This window comes from Strongylocentrotus purpuratus, unplaced genomic scaffold (genome assembly GCF_000002235.5).
Source record: "Strongylocentrotus purpuratus isolate Spur 01 unplaced genomic scaffold, Spur_5.0 spur5_scaffold_21, whole genome shotgun sequence".
Taxonomy (NCBI): domain Eukaryota; kingdom Metazoa; phylum Echinodermata; class Echinoidea; order Camarodonta; family Strongylocentrotidae; genus Strongylocentrotus; species Strongylocentrotus purpuratus.
Genome location: NW_022145607.1, coordinates 25,304,532 through 25,326,608, shown reverse-complemented (window position 1 = coordinate 25,326,608; position 22,077 = coordinate 25,304,532). Strand labels below are relative to the sequence as shown.

Genomic DNA, 22,077 nt, shown 5'->3' with positions numbered 1-22,077 from the left:
ATTTTCCTTTTCTTCATTTTTCTTCTAATTTCCCTTTTAGTACTATACTACTACTACTCAGTGGCGTACGCAGGATTTTTTCAAGGGGGTGTTTTAAAATTTTAAAATCGCGCCGAAAATTTCGCAACGACTCAGCCAGCCGCCGATTAAGGGGGGGGGGGGGGAGGACATTTTTAATTATTATTTTTTGGTCCCGATAATAAAATTTGGCAGACCGATATTTCGTTTAGTGGGGGGGGGGTTCGACCCCAACCCCCCTGCGTACGCGCCTGCTACTACTACTACTACTACTACTACTACTACTACTACTACTACTACTACTACTACTACTACTACTACAGCTGCTTCTGCTCCCACCCATCCTTTACATAAAGACACTATAAGGGTAATGGTGATGAACTGTCTCCCAAAGAAATACAGGACTTCGAGAACCGATACATTGAACGATTCCCATCGACATTATCAAACCCATAGTGCCATATTCGTTCAGTATAATTGATTTGAAAACATTATGTACTGTGTATCTTATGTATTTTTTTTTGAGGGATGTACAATGTTCTTTATATTTTGATGTGTTATGTAAATCAATGAAGCTGTATGTTTTTTTTAAATAAATATTTTGTACTGATTTTGTACAATAAAAAACATGCTACAAAACAAAACAGAATAAATTTTTTTTTATTGGGGATTGAACAGCAATTTGACATTCTAGGTTAAATGGTTAAAATAGAGATGTACCCGTCCCTGCCTGGATACGCCACTGATCAACATTCGAGAGGAAAGCTATAGGCTAAGGGACATGTGCCCTCAAACTGACTTTTAAAAGGCACACCCCTCACTCATAGCCTTACCTTTCACTTACATTCATGTAGTATGTGACCGGTACTGACCCCCCCCCCCCCCCCTCTATCCCATGACACATTTGCACCCTTTAATGACAGGACCCTCACTATGACACTTTCGGGTGGGGGGAGGGGGAGGGGGAGGGAGGTAGTCTCAAACTGCAGTTTATGTAGTCAGTGGTTTACTTGTAAATTGATTACACTCCCCCCCCCCCCAAACACACAGGCGCGTACGCAGGATTTTTTCAAGGGGGGGTTTTAACATTTATAAATCGGGCCGGAAATTTCGCAACGACTCAGCCAGCCGCTGAATAAGCGGGGGGGGGGTAAGGTCAGCGATTTTTTTTTTTTTTTTTTTTTTTTTTTTTAATAAATAAAAAAATAATTAAAAAAAAAAAAGTCCAAAGGGGGGGGGGGGGGTTTAGGGGGGTTATGGGGGGGGGGGGGGTTATACACAAAAAAATACCAAAGGGGGGTTTAACCCCCAAACACCCCCCCCCCCCCCCCCCCCCCCCCTGTGTACGTACGCCTGCACAAACATATACACACACTACTACCACCACCACCACCACCATCACCACCCCCACCACCACCACCACCAAGCACGCATACCCATAAAACCGCGCGCCAACACACCTGCTATGTTTAATTAAGAACGTTTATTTAGTCGTGAATAAATGTTTGTGGATAATATAATGCTCCGGGGAACATTAATTATTCTGCCACTCTTTATAAAAACATCGATTTCTTCTGCTCACATAAATCGCTACATACCTTTGGATTAATGCTTGTGATTGAATAAAATAAGCACCAACTGTCTACCTAATTTTACAAATATTGAAAACGGTCTGAATCCAATGACCGGGGTGATAGTATATTTGTAAAGCGCCTAGAGACATTTGTATTAAGCGCTATATAAAAATTTAATATTATTATTATCTTTTATGTTATTCTATTGATTTATATAATATTACTTCTTGTATCTATAAACTTTGTGGTCGACGGACCTTGTTACACGTCAGCCCTGTGCTAAACAAATTATCATTAATAAACTACTGCTGCTGATGCTGATGTATACTACTACTACTACTGCTGATCCCCCCCCCCCCCCCCCCACTCAGTGTTATTTAGGGTACGCATAATACCCTCTTTTTGAAAGCACCCCCTATCTGAGGACTGCCAACATTTCCGAACCCCCCTTTCGCGGGCTTTTCGCGGGCTTTTCCTACCTTGGAGACCTCCCCCCTAAATCAGGAAAAATGCTCAATGTACCCCCCTAAATTCGGAATAATTTCTCAGGAGTCCAAAGAGATGAGAGAAAAACACCCCCTTTTAAAAGAAATCTCCAGGTGAAAAGTCAAATACACCCCTTTTTTACAATTCTCGGGCCGGACTTTGTCGCACGAAAAGTACCCCTTTACCGGACATTTTGGCAACACGCATGCGGTCATTCCGACCTCTGAGTGGGGGGGGGGGGGGGGGAGTGCTGATGCTACTACTACTACTACTACTACTACTACTACTACTACTACTACTACTACTACTACTACTCCACTACTACTACTACTACTACTACTACTACTACTACTACTACTACTACTACTACTACTACTACTACTACTACCACTACTACTGCTGCTACTACTAGACTACGTCTACTGCTACTTCTACCGCTAATACTACTTTGGGTAAAGTGCGCTATGTAGAAAATATCCGTACAAGGATTCGAACTCACATTCTCGTTATTGAAAGTCCAATGGATGAACCATAATGCCACTTTAGCCTATGTACCAAACTGATGGTAACTTTAATGGTAATCTCCATGAGTGGTTGTCCTTTAACACGCTCCGCATGCCTTCCATCGTTATAGGCTTTTAAAACCATTTACCAGTACTGAAATTCTCGGCTGTCAATTGGCTATTAATTAAACGGCAAATGCAAATGGCGTCAGAGCTCCGCTGTCCCTGCTAAACGTTACTTTGTTTTCTAATTTTCAGATTACGAGCCCATTAATGAGTCCAGCACCTTTTTGAATTGACGAACGCTGTATTATCGTTGACAAAAATCCATTTACCAGGGGTGCAGATAATAGAAGACTATATTGACTGTATGCTTGCATCTAATAAACAGGTAACTACACATACAGAACACGGGGTATTACCTGTTTGAAAAAAAGAAAACAAAAATGTGTCACACATCACTTATTTTGCAGAAAATGATGATAATTTTACGCGATGGATCTCCAATTTAACTAGGCGAACATAAAGGTTTGGTTTGTGTGAATGTGGAACATTTTTTGCAGCAACATGAAGGATCATATTTATTTGCCATGAAGTAAAAAAAATAATAATAATCTAGAGAAATATATCACTAAAAATAATGTTTTAGAAACAGAATAGGGCCCATATCAAGTTGAATTAAAATGTTTAAAAAATTCCCAAATGTAGCAATAAACATAAAGCCAGACTAGCGGGTAACATGGGTACCCGGTAGGATGAAAAAGTTAGAAAGGTTCGGATGATGAAATTGAAATGACTCCAATGGTGGTGATGATGATGATGATGATGATGATGATGATGATATGGAGAAGCTGAGAATGGTTGACTTTGAATGGTTACCACTTGCCGCAAGGGGGCGCTAGAGACATTTCGTTGAGACTACCATCACCATGAAGAGCATGATCACCAAAATAATCATTCTCATCTAATTATCATGGTCATAACGTTCATTATCATCATCATCTTATTGATACACGTCTGTAAAAACGCATTTTCACACATCATCATCCATCTACCATCTTCTTCATCATCATCATCATTCATCACAACCACCATCATCCCACTCCTCATCACGACCCTTATCATATTCACCACCACCATCACCATCATCATAATCACAATCACATTACAAAATGCAATTTCTTTACTCATTATGTTTGACATCCTTTACTTGCTATTTGCTTCCGTCATTTATCTTTACCAAATCCCATGTGTGTCTTGACAAAACTTTTTCCTTTTTTTTTTAAAGTTGTGCCCAATTTAGTTCTGTAATTATTTATATATATTTATATAATGCCTATGTCATTCCAATCTATCAACGTATGAAAGTGCATGTTTTTAATTGATATATTTTTACAACTGTTTTATACAAAGATTGAATCTAAATAAAGTTAATTAAATTGAATTGATGTGTCAAAGCCTACTAAATTCAGAAAGAAGTTGAGGAGGAGGAGGGGGGGGGGGGCACACGCCCCTGGATTCCTTACCATTCATTTTAAATATTTAAATAAATTGCTAATAGCAAAACACAATAAATAAATAATTCACTGCTTGAAAATTAGTTCATTGAAAAGGTTTTGTATGGTCCCGTATACAAAATTTGTATGTGTACAAATTTTATGAGGGGAATCTTTTAACTACATGTACTTGTATGTCGTATCAATTTTTTGTTCTAGATTGACAAAGAAAAGGTTAGCAATGAATACAAATACAGTACAATTACCTCTGTAATGGCATTTATTTACATTTCATAGATACAAAATACTCTTGGAGATATAGATTTACAAGTGTTACAACAATTACAGTTTTCACATTACTTGACAATATATTTACTCATAAGATTCATAAAAGAGATTTGATGGCTTTCATTAAACAGAAACAGAAGATATCTGACATATCTTGACACAAATTGAAATTAAGTGGGGGAAATAGACACAAATTTATGCTGTGTAGTTGTGCACGAAGGTAAGTCAGATTTCTGCTCACAGCAAAATGAAACAAAAAAGATTAATTTATTGCAATGACGAACCTTCGTCATTGCCTTGTTTTCGTTCACATTCTGCCCCATTAATATTCTCCTCTTTTTCCTCGTCCGGAAATCACATTCGTTTTGCACAGAGTGCTTGTTATTCCTAGTTAGGTGCCTTCATCATATCCATTTCCTTTCAAATTTCGTAGGCATCATCTCTAGCATCTCATCAAGGTCACCTACTTTTTCGATTTTCGAAATCACTCATGCATGACCGTCCAGGCGCCATTTTGTCCGTTTCTGGTCCATTTTAAGGCCTTTCTTTCTTCCTTCCTATCTCCACTATCACAGATCCTACAAACTTCTAACAAATTCCTCTAGATAGTCTGAGAGATTTTCTTTCATCTGCGACGGATGACTTTACCTTCAAAATGCCATCTTCATACTCGAAATTCAAATCTAAAACCGACTCCGTCAAAAATCTCTCAAGTTCTTAAAAAATTAACCCCTAAATAATCTAAAACTGCCATAACTTTGTCATATAAATTCCGTTTTGTATTTAAATCTCACAGTATCTTTATCTTATAATTGCACATAGCCATGCCAAATTTCACGCTCCAATGGCTTTGCACAACATAAATAGCGCCCTCTAAAGTTCTGGGAATTGGCTTTCTGTCTGTGGCCGTATCTCCATAATGGCTTGGCAAACCCGTACCCTTTTTTGGATTTAGATACTTGAAGATATGCCCTTTCCAGCCATATACAAAATTATATACCCTATCACTGACCAAATTTGAGAAAATTGCCCTCCAAATTCGCCATTTTCAAGAAAATTGAGAAATAACTTCAACTTGCTCTAAAATGGCGATCGTTATACCTACATCAATGAAACTTTGCAGACATATGTATCCATATACGTGACAACTGTTTACTAAGTTTGGTAAAATTCGAATATGTCAGCGCAAAGTTATCGCCAAAAATGATGAATTTACTATGGATTACGTAATAGCGCGTTCAATGCGCGCAATACATTGCGCGCAGTTAACAATGGTGTCAAACTGACCGCAATGAAGTGCCCTTTCGGATGATACCAAGTATTATATATGTTCACACAGAACATTGTGAGTAAATCGCATTTGAACAAAGATCACTACACGAATTCCGCCGAGTTTCCGCCCGAACCTAACACGTTTCGGCTATGACGTCATTTTTTCAGACTGCTTTTCGCCCCTTAAACGTCCTTTTTTTTCCTTGAAAATTTGCAGTGACATGCCGAGTTTCAATACGCAGGGCACCTCTTGGCCGGATTTTTGAAATTGGTCAAGGGGGCCATTTAAGACGCCATTTTGTCCTATACATCTATTTTACATCACGTGTTTCGATAGGATTATCATAGAAAAACAGAGAGTGGTTTACAATGACAACCATGAAATTCTCTTTCTAATGATACCAAATACGGCCCATAAAAAGACATAAAGAGAGAGAGAAAAAACAATTTAACTCCGGCCATAATACAGATCCTGCACGTTTTCCGCCCATTCATTACACGCATTGTCTATGGGGCATATCGGGTTCACGCTTTTGGCCCCCACAACGAACTTGATTGCAATGTCAAACATGCACCAAATCCCATTGGTTTGTGCACGCAGTGCTTGCGAGCCCTTTCTAGGTTCTTTCCCCTATCCCAATTTCTTTCAAACTTCGTAGGCATAGTACCATCCCATCAAGGTCACTGTTGATGCCTTTCTTTCGCCCTACCTATCTCCAATATCACAGAAGCTACAGACTTCGTGCAAATTGCTCTGGATAGTCCGAGAGAAGCTCTTTCGTTTGACACGTAGAAACACGGCGTCATTGCACGCACATCGTTCTGACACGATTGCATTTCTAGTTTTCAATCTGTGCTCATTTCCCGTCCTTAATAAAGTATGACAGTATGCAACCAGACAAATATACGACGAGAGCTGACAGGTATAAATATAATCATCATAATAAATACAAGGAAAGAAAAGAAGAGCAGAAATGGAAAGAAAAACAATTGGAAAGATTGTGTCTTTCGTTTCAAATAAAGCCTGACTGAGGTCAATTAGGTGTCCACAACCATCTTCAAACAAAAATACACAGGTATATATTTGGCATTCTGTAGGCAAAAGGACATTTATCAGAGAAGTCAAAAAGATCATCGACAAACAGCCTGCAATTAGGATAAGTGTATACCGTACTTTACATGAACATTTGAAGTTGTGTCCGACTTTGTTAAAATTAAAAAAGAAATATACTGGTAAATCTTATCCGCTGACCACTGTGCACTTAAAAACCCAGGTCATGCATGTAAACTTTCTATCTATCGTTATTCATCTTTCTTTATTTCTCCTCCATGATTTTCCTAATATATTATTTTACATGGGGATTGCCCCAGAAAAGCCTTTATTTGGCTTTTGGTGACCCCTCCCCTACGTTCAAATATCCAAGTGTACAGGTAGTTCTTACCTTCTCCTTTGCGTATGTTCTTTTATTGTTCAATTGTTGAATGTTTTTGATATACATGTATATCATTCATTTTTTCATTTTTGCATTTTCTTTCTTATGCAAATGTACATGATTCTTTGTCATGATGTAATGTGTTCCCTAATATTTTGAAGCGCCTTGAGCATTTAATTAAAATGGATAATGGCGCTATATAAATCTCATGTATTATTATTACTATTGTTTGTTCCTCTGTAATCATGTGTTTTTATATATTATATTGCATTTTATTGTTTCAATCTTTGAATGTGGAAATTAATAAATGAAATGAGATGCAATTAAAAAATATGCTGCATGCCTGACAAAAGAACACGGAAGGCTACATGTCCAGTGGATGCACATGTAAAGAAGATATGTTTAGAGCCAGAAGTGTGTTAACTCTGTGTTAAAGGAAACCTCACCCAAACAACAAAAAATTGTATGTATGCTGAAAGACGAGTTTTATTCCTCCCCATTCATGTACAATATTCCTTACGAAAATGTACGAGAAATAATTATATAAATGAAGATATTCTTGGCATGATGCAATGTCTTTGACCATGACATGGGCGCAGCCATGTACTTGATAATGTAACAATGTATCATGCATCAAGCATTATTTGGCAAATTTTTTTCATTCAATAACAAAACCTTTTATTTTTCGCTGTGGGAAAATCATACAAAAATAATATTTTATGAAAAATATATTACGAGGAACAATCGTAACTGATCTATTTAAAAATACTAAAATAAAGCAGTTGACAATCTATTTCAGTTACACGAAACCGTCACCCCAGAAGAATAACAATGATTTGCATTCTGACAATTATAGTGCATGAGATAGTAGCATGTGAATGAAATATTTGCATCCATAAATTTGAATACATTTACTTGATTGACGACTTTGCATAGAACTTCATGGGTATCAACAAATTGGAGATGCCCGTGTCGTGCTGAGAAACGTAACATCATGCTAAGTTAATACCTCTCTCATACACTTTGGCGAGGAATTTTGTAGAATGATAGGCAAGAATACAATGAATCTCTCAGAATATTATTTCTTGGGGTGAGGTTTCGACAACTGTATATGAGTTAACACCCTTCTGGCTCCAAACAGACGGCGAATAAGAAAAGTTGAAGTTCACACTGTTTTCAAAGGCATTCACGTACATGTAGGTCCAACTAGACATCCATTTGCTAAGTGCCTTGGTGTGAGGGGAAACCTGGGCCGACAGACAAAGAGTTGCGATTAATCTAAATTGCAAGTTTGCAGTCTCCTATCTCTTATGTACATGTACATAGTTGTGATTGATATCAATCACAAATAAGTTGCGATTAATATCAACTCTTTGTAAGACGGGGCCCTGTATAGAAAATGCTTTGTATTAGGGTGCGAGCATCAGCCAAAATTTGAACCCAGGATCTTGCATGAGGGTCAAGTGAACAAACCCCTACACCAAAAGGCAAGGCCTGTAGCCTTATGGACTCATTTAGCAGCCAATGTGAAAGAAGATAAGTAGTATCTTTGGCCTAGGAATAGGCCAAGCATACAAAGGCAAGTGCATGGTATTCCTTCTCCATATCTTACCATTTCACAAAGGTTATCGGTAGATTGCATTCAATTAACAGCTGTAAAGGAGCTTGGACCTGCCAAAATATCAGCTATAAAGATACTCTGGGCTTTGTTGCACTGAACAATCATAAGTACAAGTTGGCGATATCCTATTGAAACTCATGTAATAAAATCAATGCACGTTTTAATGGGATGTCGGCGAATTCGTACTTAAGATGGTTTCGTGAAACAGTGCCCTGATGTCATTTATATGACTTTGTATAATATAATGTACTCTCCTACCGCACTAAGCAGCATAATATGGTACAGTCGCACTGAACTAAACACATATCCTGATATCGAGTGTCTTTGACCAGTTCTCACGGCCACCTCATATGGACACAAGCCAATGACTGATAAAAACAGGTATAAAAATAGATACAAATACATGTATATCAATGGCAGAAGAGAAAATAAGTTATTCCCGCATCAACCTGGCAAGTTGATCTTCTATCGCTTTGTCCTTTGCTTGTGAGTCAGACGCTCTGGACGGGAGGGCGCCCTTGTAACCTGGTGCATCAGCAAGCTGGTAGGGAGATTAAACAGAGAGGAAAATTATCAATAGTACAGTTTCGTGCAAGGGGGCGTTGCACAACGCCTTGTTTCCAAAGCCTTTTTTCAGTGACAAATAACAAAAATCAGTGACAAATCTGCTGATAACCAATCAGAAGCAAGGATTTCATTAGCTTATAACACATATTGTCATTTGTCACTGATGACAAGTTTTGTGAAACGCCCCCAGGTCGGTGTACGGGAGGTGCTGTCAAAGAGGAGTAACCGGATGTACAGTGGACAAGGAAGAATGTAGAGAGGGAGGGATGCAGAGGAGAAGAGGGAAGGAATGAGAAAGCAAAGAGAGAAATATGAGAGAGAAAGGGTGAAAAAGGATGAGAGAGAGAGAGAGAGAGAGAGAGAGGGGGAGAGAGAGAGAGTGAAAATAATGAAGAGAGATAGAAGAGAGAATGAGAAATAAATGAGTACCAGAGAAAGAGAGAAAGACACAAGGAAAGAAGGAGTGGAAAAACTGAAATGTAGAGGATGGGAATGGTAAATATTGAAACAAATAAATATAAAACAATATGTACAGCAACAGTATTCATGTACTATGCATTCCCTCAAAACAATTTCAAAACAAATATGGCTGAAATTTATCTTTCAATAAATTAATCATATAGTATTCCCTTTCAAGTTCTTCAACTGAGCAATGTTTTTTAGATTACGTATGCGAGGAGGAGTCAAATTAAGCTATAAATTACAATACCCAATAGCAATGATTTCATATAGATGATACATCTTCACATAAAAGAGTCTTTGTACCAAATGGTTGGACGACATAATCAATATCCTGTACTAATACCTCCCTCACATTGCCAAACTGACTCCAAACCAAAAGATTCTTGGCCATTTGGAGTAATATAATTCTACTGTTTGGTCTGTTGTCGGTCTGGTATCGGTCTCAATGGCGTGAGTGGAGTTTACCCAGACTCCAAACTTCAGTCCTGGGGAGTGTTCCACAAAGACTAAGATCAACTTTAAGTTGGACTTAACTATGGCAGGCCGTTCATGCCATAGTTTGCTCTCACCATTTACTGGCATTGGTCTCTCAAGGGACTTACAAATCATGGTCACATATCTACAGAATTTACATGTTTTGATAATTCATTATTGAAGGAAAAATTATTACCTAAAGATCATAACGGTGAGGGCAACCAGTGGCATGAATGGCCTGCCATAGATAAGTCCAACTTAAAGTCGATCTTAGTCTTTGTGAAACACCCCCCTGGACTTAACAGTGAGTCTAACCCAGAACCAATTGAAACTCTGACCTTTGACATTCCTTTTTTGATGAAATAAAGCCTGGAACAAGTGATCCTGTGGGGCATGAATAATGTGTGATCACCTCAAAATACTGTGTGTTTGGAACCAGAAGGGCATTAACTCTGCGTAAGGTGGCAAGGGTAAACGCCCTTCTGGCTCCGAAACAGTCACACCCATCCCGACCTACCTTCCCTGCAACCTCGATACCGATCTCATCCAAGACTTGGTTGATGATGGCGTCTTGTTCTTCCTCTTCATCCGACCCTCCTAGTACATCATCCAATACATCATCCACTAGAAACATGAGATGGAAACAAAAGTAATGTTAAACACAACTCATCACAATTCATCCAAATTAGTCACAGTACATCACTATTAATCACTATTATGAGGGTTTCAACCATGGGTAAAATTTAAACCTCCTTTGTGAATTTGGGCCATTATGTGTATACATTTGTAGGGGGGCCAAACTAAATGGAACAGAGTGGTCAGTGTGCCCCCCCCCCCTCTCCTCCCAAAAAGGGGACTAAAAATGAGAACAAAAATTGTTCTTCTTGAATTTCAGTAAAAAGAGGTACTTCAAAACAGCAATTAATATACAGTGCGTCCAAGAAAAACGAAACCGAGAATTATTGATGCTTTATCTTAACTTAATCACAATTGTAATTGATAAATGACACATATTTGGAAAGCTTAGATCCTCCTCTTTCATTTGTTGCCATTCGTATAATCCATATTCCACATATGAGTGATTAAAATGAATTTGAAGAGAGGAAAACAAAAAGTCATTTGGCGGACGGTATCCGAATTTCAAAGAGAAAATCACATTTCTAGAAATTTGAGTTTCTGCCCTTTTTCTCTTTGAAATTCAGATACCAGCCGGCAAATGACTTTTTGGTTCCCTCTCTTTATATTCATTTTAACCCCTCATGCATGAAATATGCATCACATGAGTTGCATCAAATGAAAGAAGAGAATCTAAGCTTTCCAAATATGTGTCATTTATTAATTATAAATGTGACTAAGTTATGATAAAATATCGAAAGTTCTCGGTTTCGTTTTTTCTGGGACGCACTGTATACATGTATGTACATTTCGTTCTTGAGATTTCCAAGAGCGTATCTATTTGACCGGTGGATTCCCCTCTTATTTGTCTTTGACATTTGTGAAATTTACCAGGAGGCATTCACATATCCATTACTTTGGAAACAAAAATCCAACACAGTTCATCTCAATCAATCTGAAACGCTTGTGTGCACTTGGTAAATTCATGTTACTAATCAGGGGGTGTTTCACAAAGATCCTAAGTCAAACTTAACTCTCAAGTTGGACTTAAACATTATAGAGAGCCATTTGTAATCAAACATATTTAAAAGTGAAAATTCTAGTATTTCAGACTTTTTATAAATTCCACATCAAGAACAAGAAATCTCCTTGATAATAGAAAATATGAAAGATTTGAATCAACATTTTATGCCTTTTAAAATAAGATTTACAAAATGTTTTCAAAGATACCAACGGCTTTCCATAATTGTTAAGTCCAACTTAGGATCTTTGTGAAACACCCCCTGGTGATTTTAATTGTGTGTCCTGTCGGCTCGGTAAATACTCACTCATCTCTTCTTTCATCTCCATCTTAGCTGACTCCACCTCAAATTGTTGCATCGTCTTCATCATCTTCTGTGGATCCATCTGTTTATTCATGGCTCCCATCGCCTAATGTACAAAAGACATAAGATTAAAGATAAAGGTGAGTTCTGGTAAGGCGATTGGATTGTGAAAGAAACATTGTGGATTCGATCAGAACAGGTTGATCATCTAGCATATAAGTATTGGTGTGTACTGCAAGGATCTGGAATCATCAAAATGATAAGAAATTTAGCCAGGTCTCGGTAAAGTTACTAGCACTGTACACAGAAAGGTGCATGTGGAACTACATGAACACGTGGCATAAAAATCCGTCCCGATTTTTATGATGTTACATGCCATATTTAGAATATTAAGGCATTTGAAGAGCCCTGCTTTTCAGAGAACATTTTTTTATGTGGTGTTTTTCCACGCTTACATAATACAATAACGCTCACAAATTATTTTTCACCTCTTCCCGGAACTCAACCTTCTCTTGAACTTTTTATATGTCACAAACAATCTCCCTGTGCCATATTGTCTTTACCATGGGATGGATATACCAAAGGCTTCAAGATTATTATCAGTGCAAGATTAATCTTTATCGATGTTAAAAGTTTTTTTATTTTTTTATACCAAGCACTAAAATACATGTATGTTTATCCGCACAAATTAAGCATATGCGGTATATACACTCATTAAAAAAATAAGTGGACACTTGTTCTAGTTACGAATATAAAATGAATATTTAATATTTAAACTTATCTTTCATAAATTCATATATCAAAATAAACATAAATAAATCATCTTTTTAAAATTGATATGCATACATTTGCAATCATACCAGTCATGCATGAGTGAGCATCAAATACCAGGTTAAGTTATTTTGCGGTTGATTTTTTATGAATTCTAGATATAAAGAATTTAATTCCAAGAGGAGCTAAATCCATTTGTGTAACTTCAGAGAAAAAAGAATTTGTTTACCAGATTTTGTACAGGCCTCTATGGAAAGATGATATCAGGAGTTGCAATTTTTTAATAATTGCTCCCCAAGTTTAGGTAAATACTTTTTTTGATAGACGGGTACTTAAGTGAACAATGTTCTGATATCAATAACTCAATTTTCATCAAAGGTGGATTTAGCTCCTTTTGGAATGATTTGTACACAAATCTTACCTTTGCTGTCCTTCCCATTGCTTCAGCTGTGGCTTTGTTTGCTACCATTGACTGTGAGAAAAGAAGATACAAAGAGAATACCGGTACAATCATGAAAACAACATTTTCTGGTAAAATCTTGTTCTAAAGACATGGAGGGGGATGGATGTTCCGAACAAAGTGAAAAATTGCTTTGTAGGTGATAGATGCTGGTTGTCCAATAATGGGGCATTTGTGAACTTTCGTACCGGGCGTGCACTTTCGGACCAGGTGCCTGAAATGTGATTTTGTTGAATCTGTCAAATAAAATGATAGTGATAGTGGTGTTTATTTTACCTGACTGCCAAGAAAGCATAAATGCTTGTTAGTAAGCAACCTGAGGACCGACGGATTTAGGTCCTCTCTGAGGGACCTGGTAATGAGGATTAATGCCTTACCAAAGGGCACTAGCGCATCGCCTTGGTTTTGAACCCGGGTCACCGGATCACGAGACCACTGCTCGACCGGCTGAGCAGTCGCTTCTCCGGGAACTGAAAAGGAAAGACCTAGATATCGATGTGTCTGTGCTAGCTCTAAAACATTGTATTTAACCGAATCAACGTAATCAGGTTTTAGGCGCCTGATGTGAGAGTGCATTAGCGGCAAATAAACAGCTACATTTTGTAAAACCAGATGGTTTCAAGACTGAAGTCCTCCAGGTCAGTTAATCTCAGGAAACCCATTCCGCTCTCTCTCCCTATATCTCTCTCTCTCTCTCTCTCTCTATCTCCCCATGGAACACTGCAATCCCTAAAATATTTTCAGCTCAGGCCGTATTAGATGTTAGGGCAAAGATAGAGAACAGAAAGGTTAAGAAGTACAATTGATGAACAATGGAAGAGTTTAGAAACTGCTGTCTAGTTGAACGTATCATCTTTATTCAAAAGAAATAATTAAACATGACATGAACATTGAGAACCCATGCCCATGACACCGTGTAGTACAACTTGGCAGGGTGCACCCCCCACCCAAAAAAAAAAATATATATATATATATACCTGTACATGGAACATAATAAAGTACAAGTACATATGCTACTCGCATAAGAGCATTCATGTCTTCGCCAAGGACATGTATTACTTTTCATCTTTGAATTCTTTAGAAACATTTACAGCAGTTTTTAAATAAGTCAGTTTGTAAATGGCTTCGGTACGCATGACCCCAACATATCCACAGATCTTTTACACGATGGATACGTCCCACTTGTGCATTATAGAATAATCACTGTCGAAGTGATGGAGGTGCTTCATGAATACCTTTTGATAGCCTCTTGAGAAGAATACTGCCACCTGTGTATCAGATAAATTTACTGTCGGTGCATAAATGAATACTGATGACATAACTTTCATGAGCACGATACCAGTATTCGTCTCAATGGGTTTTATAATTTGGGAACAAATGACTTGAACTGGGTTATTACTTGTACCTTGATGTATCTATTTACCAAAATCAAAGAGATCTGACTTGATTGTTGTTCTCGCCTTTCCAAAACCACTAACGGGCTTTCAAGTTGGTTTTAATCCACATTTCAACAGCTACCGAGGTCTATATCTGCAACTTCTACTCACCTTAGTTTGAGCATTGACTGAAGATATCGTTGCACTGGCCCCATATAACCTAACTTTCTGTTTCCTCAGATTGACGAGTTGTTTGGCTAAAACTGCACATGCCTGGAAACATAAAAAGAGATTTGAAGGAAAAAATATTGAATACAGATATATATGACAAGTTATTACGATGCATAAAGACACTTCTGGATAAAGTGATTTAAAATTCATTTCAATGAGTAGAGATGTATACTATTGATAAGTACCTGCAAGGCATTTTGATATAGTGTTTTGAATATATATTAATAAGTAATCTTAGTTATTTAAGGCATTTTGATGCAGTGCTGAAATATATTACCGTTATACACATTTTCTCAATCTTTTACTGATTCATTTTGACTGCAACACCATATTAATGAGACACCAATTCTTTCAGAAATATCATTGCCCACCCAGGCGCCTCGGGCCCATGGCAGGATACAGTATGTGCACGTTCCCTTGAGCCTATAAAACAGCCAGGCCTCTCAAAGCAGTCGATATCTCTATACCAATCACCTGAGAAAAATAATGTGTGTATAGACAGAATGTATAAAATCAACTTTAAAAAACGTTACCTGGCATTCTATAGGTAAATGGTTTAGGGGTATGGAGAAAAGAAAGGATCACTTGCATAAAGGGCTTGCATGGAATGCAAGTTCAAATTAGGTTCCGAGTGTGTACGCACGTGTTAACTAGTCTACTCAGCAATTTATATATTTTACTATTCACTGAGAATGTATTCAAATTGCAATATACATGTATATGATCTCTTTGAAGAAGTACTATTTGAAGCTCATGTTTTCAACACAGTACAGCCACATGAAGCCCCTTTATACACCAAGGGCAAAACATGTGCTGGTGATTGGTCAAACTTTAATATGAGAGTGTAATATATTAGTCTCAGCCTCACATTCAGGACTTTGTGCCTGATTTAAGTGATACTTATTATACTTTCATTTGAATATATACAGTGCGTCCCAGAAAAAACGAAACCGAGAACTATCGATGTTTTATCATAACTTAATCACATTTATAATTGATAAATGACACATATTTGGAAAGCTTAGATCCTCCTCTTTCATTTGATGCAACTCATATAATACATTTTTCACGCATGAGTGATTAAAATGAATTTTATGATTTTTATCAGTAAAAGAATGACTGAGTGCCTGCCGTAGCAACAAACAGAGTTGACAAAAGACTTAACTCCATTTCATTTCAATGACATTCAACCGTAGAAAAAAGACTTCATGCATGGCTGCTTGTCAATGAAACGGAGTTAAGCCTGTTGTCAATTCTGCATGTTGCTATGGCAGGCACCTAATAAAAACAAATTTGTTTGATAAAATTATGGAAATGCAAGCACTACTTTAAACAAACAGAACTTTGTCATTCCTTGCTCATTTTTCCTGATTGAGGTGTCATATGAAAGGGCAGAACCTCAACTTTCTAGAAATGTGATTTTCTCTTTGAAATTCAGATACCGTCCGCCAAATGACTTTTTGAATTCCTCTTTTCAAATTCATTTGAATCACTTATGCATGAAATATGCATCATACGAGTTACATCAAATGAAAGAGGAGGATCTAAGCTTTCCAAATATGTGTCATTTAGTAATTATAAATGTGACTAAGTTATGATAAAACATCGATAATTCTTGGTTTAGTTTTTTCTGGGACGCACTGTATATATATATATATATATATATATATATATGTATTCTATAACTCACCTGTTTATTGCCCTGTTTGGCAGCTTTCTTTATTTCCATTTCCTATGAAGAATTCAAACAAAACACTATTAACTATAAATATATAAGTGTGTACAGCAGGCCTACAAAAGCATGCAAATACTTGATCATCCTTATCAAATGCAAGGATTTCAGTAGCTTATGACAATTATCGTAACTTGTTATTGATAACAAGTCAGTTGGAAGTTTATGTGGTTGTTTTGAAACAGGGCCCAGGTTTGAATCAGAACTACTGTAATTCCACATACCTGGTACATATGTCCAAGGTTCTTGGCACAAAATATGAAACTTATTTTTCTAGGAACAGGTTTGAAAGCTTGTTCTATTTTTATTGTGCATACAGAGGAAATACTTGAACTCTACACATGAAAACAATGTTGTTTTGAACAAAATCAATTGACATTACTAATACGAATCAACCAAATTGCAAATAAAATAAAATAAATGACTTTCATTATGATTACACTTTAAAAGAGGTACCATCTTCTGCACACCGTACCCTTTATGCACATAAAAGGAAAAATATTACAATCAACGACAATCTGGTACTTTCATTGATAGGACAAACTTAGATCGACTTTATCAACATCAAGTTATCCACTTATTAGTAAAGTACAGAAGAAGAATTCTTACTAATTTCTTTTCATCTCTTTCCAATTTGACCCTGTCTCTGTCTACTACTCGTTGAGTTTTCTTCAGTTCTCTCTCTGTTTTTCTCATCACCTCTGAAAAGATAATTAAAAATCAAAAGAAAATTTTAAGTTCTTGTAATGGTAAGGAAATTGAAATGAACTTGTAAATACATTGTATGGCCCCTCATTGTTTCAATAGGCCATTTTCGTAATGTAACCAAATTTAATGCATAAGTCTTTGTGAAGCGCCTCGATACAAATTATTTCATTCACCTGATAAGAATAATAGTATTTCAGTATCCGAACTGCAGACATTAGTTGTTGCCAGGTAGGGCAAACATTATGGCTTGACCTACCTAGCAACACTTAATATTTATGCAGTTGCATTCTGTCTATTGAAATATAGTATTATAATAATCAGGTGAATGAAATAATATATTGAGGCACTTCACAAAGACTTATGCATTAAATTTGGTTACATTACGAAAAGGGCCCATTGCTTGGAGTTTCGCTAAATCAACGACACTCCAAGCGCACTTATGTACACTAAACTAATCACTATCATTGTAAATTGAGCATCAGATTGGCAACAGGAATTTAGTCTTTTTCCTACATTCAGATCTACACCAATGGTAGACCGAAAGCTTCAGTCTCTATATCGTCGGTTGTTCCACTGAGACTACGTCTGGCTCCACTAGACCTCCGGATATAGAGACTGAACGATCCCCTATGCCATCGTACGTTGAAGATACACTCTACGGGTATACGATAAGACGATACTGCCCTGACGCTAAGTTAAATCCTTTTTTTGTTATAATCGCATGCACTAACATATACGATTGGCATTTAGAATTAAACCACACATGATAAACATTAAGAAAATATGTACCTTGGACCTCTGTATATGAAATCTTCTTCAAAAAAGTGTTATTATCTCTTCCACTTGACTGTCTTCAGACGTCAGCCATCTTGAATCAAAGTAATGAATATTCATGCCAAAGTTTTTTAGTCTCCACCCCATTGACCTCATTCATAGACGTGCGCGTACGTGCACGTACATGTACATCACGCTACTGCTACTCACGTTTGAGTTCTCGTGTTGTCTGATTCACGTGCGCGCGCTATCATCGACGTGACGCGCGGAGAAGCTAGCCGAGGCGAGGTCATTGAATATTCATTAGCCGCCATTTTGATTTCTGTCGGTCAGAATGCTTGACGTGGGTCATCGAGAAGCAGCCAAAAGCTCGGTAAGTCCTTTTATTTCTTTTATATTTCTCTGTCGTGGGGAAGGGGGGTAAAAAGGGAACTTTTAGGGACTGACAATTGCCTAGAAAATTACTGCAATTGAAGATAAATGATGTATTTCTCGGTTTTCTCCTCAAGTTTGTCATGTTTGTGGGAGGGGCCTAGCGGCTAAAATCTAGCCGTGATATCTTCAACATACGATGGCATAGGGGATCGTTCAGTCTCTATATCCGGAGGTCTAGTGGAGCCAGACGTAGTCTCAGTGGAACAACCGACGATATAGAGACTGAAGCTTTCGGTCTACACCAATGGTAGACAGAAATAACCATCTGATTTGGGTCATTTCTTTAATAAAACTGACATTTGTTGTCATTCCCCAATACAGATGGTAACCCAGAGATCTCGTACCCTGGGGGTGGCTATGTTCATATTTTCGTCCACGACATTTTCTCCCCGATTTTCTTTATTTAGATCTAATTTTCTGATTTCTAAATCAGATGTAAATTAGGTTGGTATGTCATTTGTCCTAATTACAGTTATCAAAATTTGATAACTTAATATTAAATACATAATTTACGGACTTACTTATATGAATTATCCAATTTGTATCTCAGAACCGCGAAGCAGTACGTTCATGCATTCGAAATATTACCCGGCGGCCGATATATTTCCGGGTCCACCTACCAAAACATAGCCAATGGCCAATCAGAGCACTCGTTTCGTGGGAGTTCGTTGGTCAAGCCGGGCTTACTCGTACGTAGCTACGGTAGCTATTGGACGTTCGAAAAGAAAAAATGAATACTCATCAACTAAAACCAAGACGGATAATGTTGACGACGAGACTTTCTCGGATTAATCATTAATTTAGGATCTAAATGAGCAAGCTATCGTAAGTCAAATAAGCTATATATATGTTATTTTTAATTAGACTCTAATTATTGTCATATTGCAGCATGTATGAGGATGTAAAGAGTGAAAATCTCGTAGCATATCTCATTCATCGCGGTCCTGCCGAACCGAACCATTTGTTCCATACAGTCCCTCACAGAAAGAGGTCCCCAGACTTCAGTCTCTATAATCGGAGGTCTAGTGGAGCCAGGCGTAGTCTCAGTGGAACAACCGACGATTAGAGAGACTGAAGCTTTCGGTCTACACCAATGGTTACTTGCATTTCCGGCCACGACCAACATCAGGAACTCTCGGAAGAGGTGAACATTTTTGTATTGAATGTAAATCGCATAAGTCTCCTTCATCATCAGCAAGATCATGTACTGATGGTCTTTTCTGTATAGATCTAGAGTCTAACAACATGTATTTATATCTAGATAGTAGATATAGGCCTAGATCTCATCTAGATCATGAAAATAATGTTAGGGAGGCCAATGCCAGGGCGTACGGCTTCTACGCCTACGATTTGTGCGCTCGTCGTCCAAGTCAGAAAATTACCAGAAGAAAAAAAAAGAGAAAAAAAAAGAAAACAAATATCTATGGAATAAAACATATAACAAATACACAATTGTACACTCCACAACATACCTATAATCACGGATCTGTAAAGGTCTTTCACCATTTGTTGACGATCTTGCAGATTTTGACCTATTTAGATCCAATAATTCTGTTAGCAGACGAACTTAGCGCGCACATATGAGAAACTAGAAGGGTCCTAGAGGGCGATGAGGTTAGCTCACTAAAATCCTTCTCAATGACTGAAGGTAGAGCCTAAAAATATGGAATCAATTTAACATCAAAGAACTTTCGATAGAGATTAACATTCTATTCCCTCGGGCCTGTCTAATTCTCGACGTAATTTTTGGGACCATGAAATTGATCGTTTCAAGGCTCTTGCGTACGGCCAAGCGTAGAAGGAAGGGAGTGCTTAAAAGCTGGATATCTCCTATTTTATGGAACTTCTGGAGTCGGCAGATGGGTGAGTTTTCTTAGTGAAAGTAAATGCTTTCTTTTAATCTTTGTTTTATTTTAAACAAATTCGTAATTAAAAAGTTAGATTTGGGCATTGGCCTCCCTAATAGTAGGTATGTTACAATGTGTGTGCTTTCGCCAAGAAGGTTTCTGCCATGGGGCTGTTATGCACTATTGGAGACCAATTTGGATAGCCTACGTAAATGTGATCTTTTGATGGGCTGATTAGATTTTTGTTTCATGATTTCTATTGGATGAGAAGAATGACATTGTTATCTTTCATGTCATACTAAACTTTTTATGATTTATGTTTTCGGCAGTTTGTTTTGCTGCACTGTTTCACAAGAGCCGTGTTTAGTGCCAATCTGTACCCTGATCCTACCTACAGGATTTGAAAAAAAGTATCTAGACCGATTGGTTAACATGTGAATTTGCTTTTGGTGAAATTTCAGCAAAATCTAACGATTAGAAATATGTTTTTTTGGATGAGGAATGTGAAAATGTCATGCAAAAATGACGGCCCGATTAGCGTTTTTTGTGTATTTACCTACATTTTGGGGTAATTTTATGTCATGAAATAGAATCTTTCGGTCACATTTGAGATCACAACTTTTGGTTTAAAAACAAAGGAAAACAAAGCAATTAAATACATGATTTCTGGGCGTTTAAAATTGGCATAACTTTCTTATTACTGGGGCTATTATGATGAATGAGGCATCAAATAAAAGGTCTTATCAAGCTCTGTCGAATGGCATAAAGCAGGAGCTTGAATTCTGAGATTTAATTTTTTTGTAACATCCCTACTAATAGTCTAGATCTAGAACTTCTAATGTTACTTTTTTTGACAGCAAATATCATTTTTGATTTGTTTACGCATAACTCAGTCTTAGACCTATACCTCCTGCACACTTATCACATCAGGAATATTAGTAATCAATCAAGAAATATTCAATCGGATTTCAACGAAGTTTAAGTCGCAGAAACAAAAGACTTTAGTTCTCATTTTTACAGGCCTCCTCCGACCTCCGTACTGTCCAGTGGCAGTACCCTCATCAAGCTATAACCTCGCCTGAGCGCCGGCGCAGCACACAGGGAAACACCTCAATTCGCCTGCCGGACTGACCACAAAGCCAAAGGTAGATCAATTGAAACATTATTAAGATATTTTCTACAAAATTATTCACGGATAATCTACCTGCCCCCTCCCCTCATTTACCTTTATCTGTAGGCTTCTTAAAAAGCGACATCTTTGTAGATTAATATGGTATCGGAAGTAGAGACTTCAGCTTCATAGACATAGACCTCTAGGTGAAGAATTGTAAACAACATACACAATACATAGTGAAATACCTCGCTCAATAGAAAAGTCGTCCAATATTCGATCAAGTCGCCTCCAAACTCCTTCTCTGGCTATAGCTAGGTACCGGTATGTCGCCTAGGCTATGAGAATGGCAATATGTGTGAGTCAAAAAAGAGTTTACACCTAGAAAATTGCTAATTATTTAAAAAATCATCTATTAACAGTAAATTATTATACATCTTATGAAAGAGTATTTTATCCCGAATCTTTTGGTATCATTTTTGATGCACTCTTTCACTC

General features: G+C 37.4%; 1 protein-coding gene across 1 annotated transcript; it reads right to left on the bottom strand.

Annotated features, from left to right (window-relative positions):
• Window positions 1-7,340: 7,340 nt before the first annotated feature.
• Window positions 7,341-21,773, bottom strand: LOC587068 (charged multivesicular body protein 2b). Its single transcript, XM_030995473.1, has 8 exons — window positions 21,694-21,773; window positions 17,314-17,405; window positions 16,663-16,704; window positions 14,913-15,014; window positions 13,327-13,377; window positions 12,138-12,240; window positions 10,712-10,818; window positions 7,341-9,232 (listed from the first exon to the last, which is right to left on the bottom strand). The coding sequence occupies exons 1-8, from the start codon at window positions 21,722-21,724 to the stop codon at window positions 9,125-9,127; spliced, it is 636 nt and encodes a 211-aa protein (XP_030851333.1). The 5' UTR covers window positions 21,725-21,773; the 3' UTR covers window positions 7,341-9,124.
• Window positions 21,774-22,077: the final 304 nt, after the last annotated feature.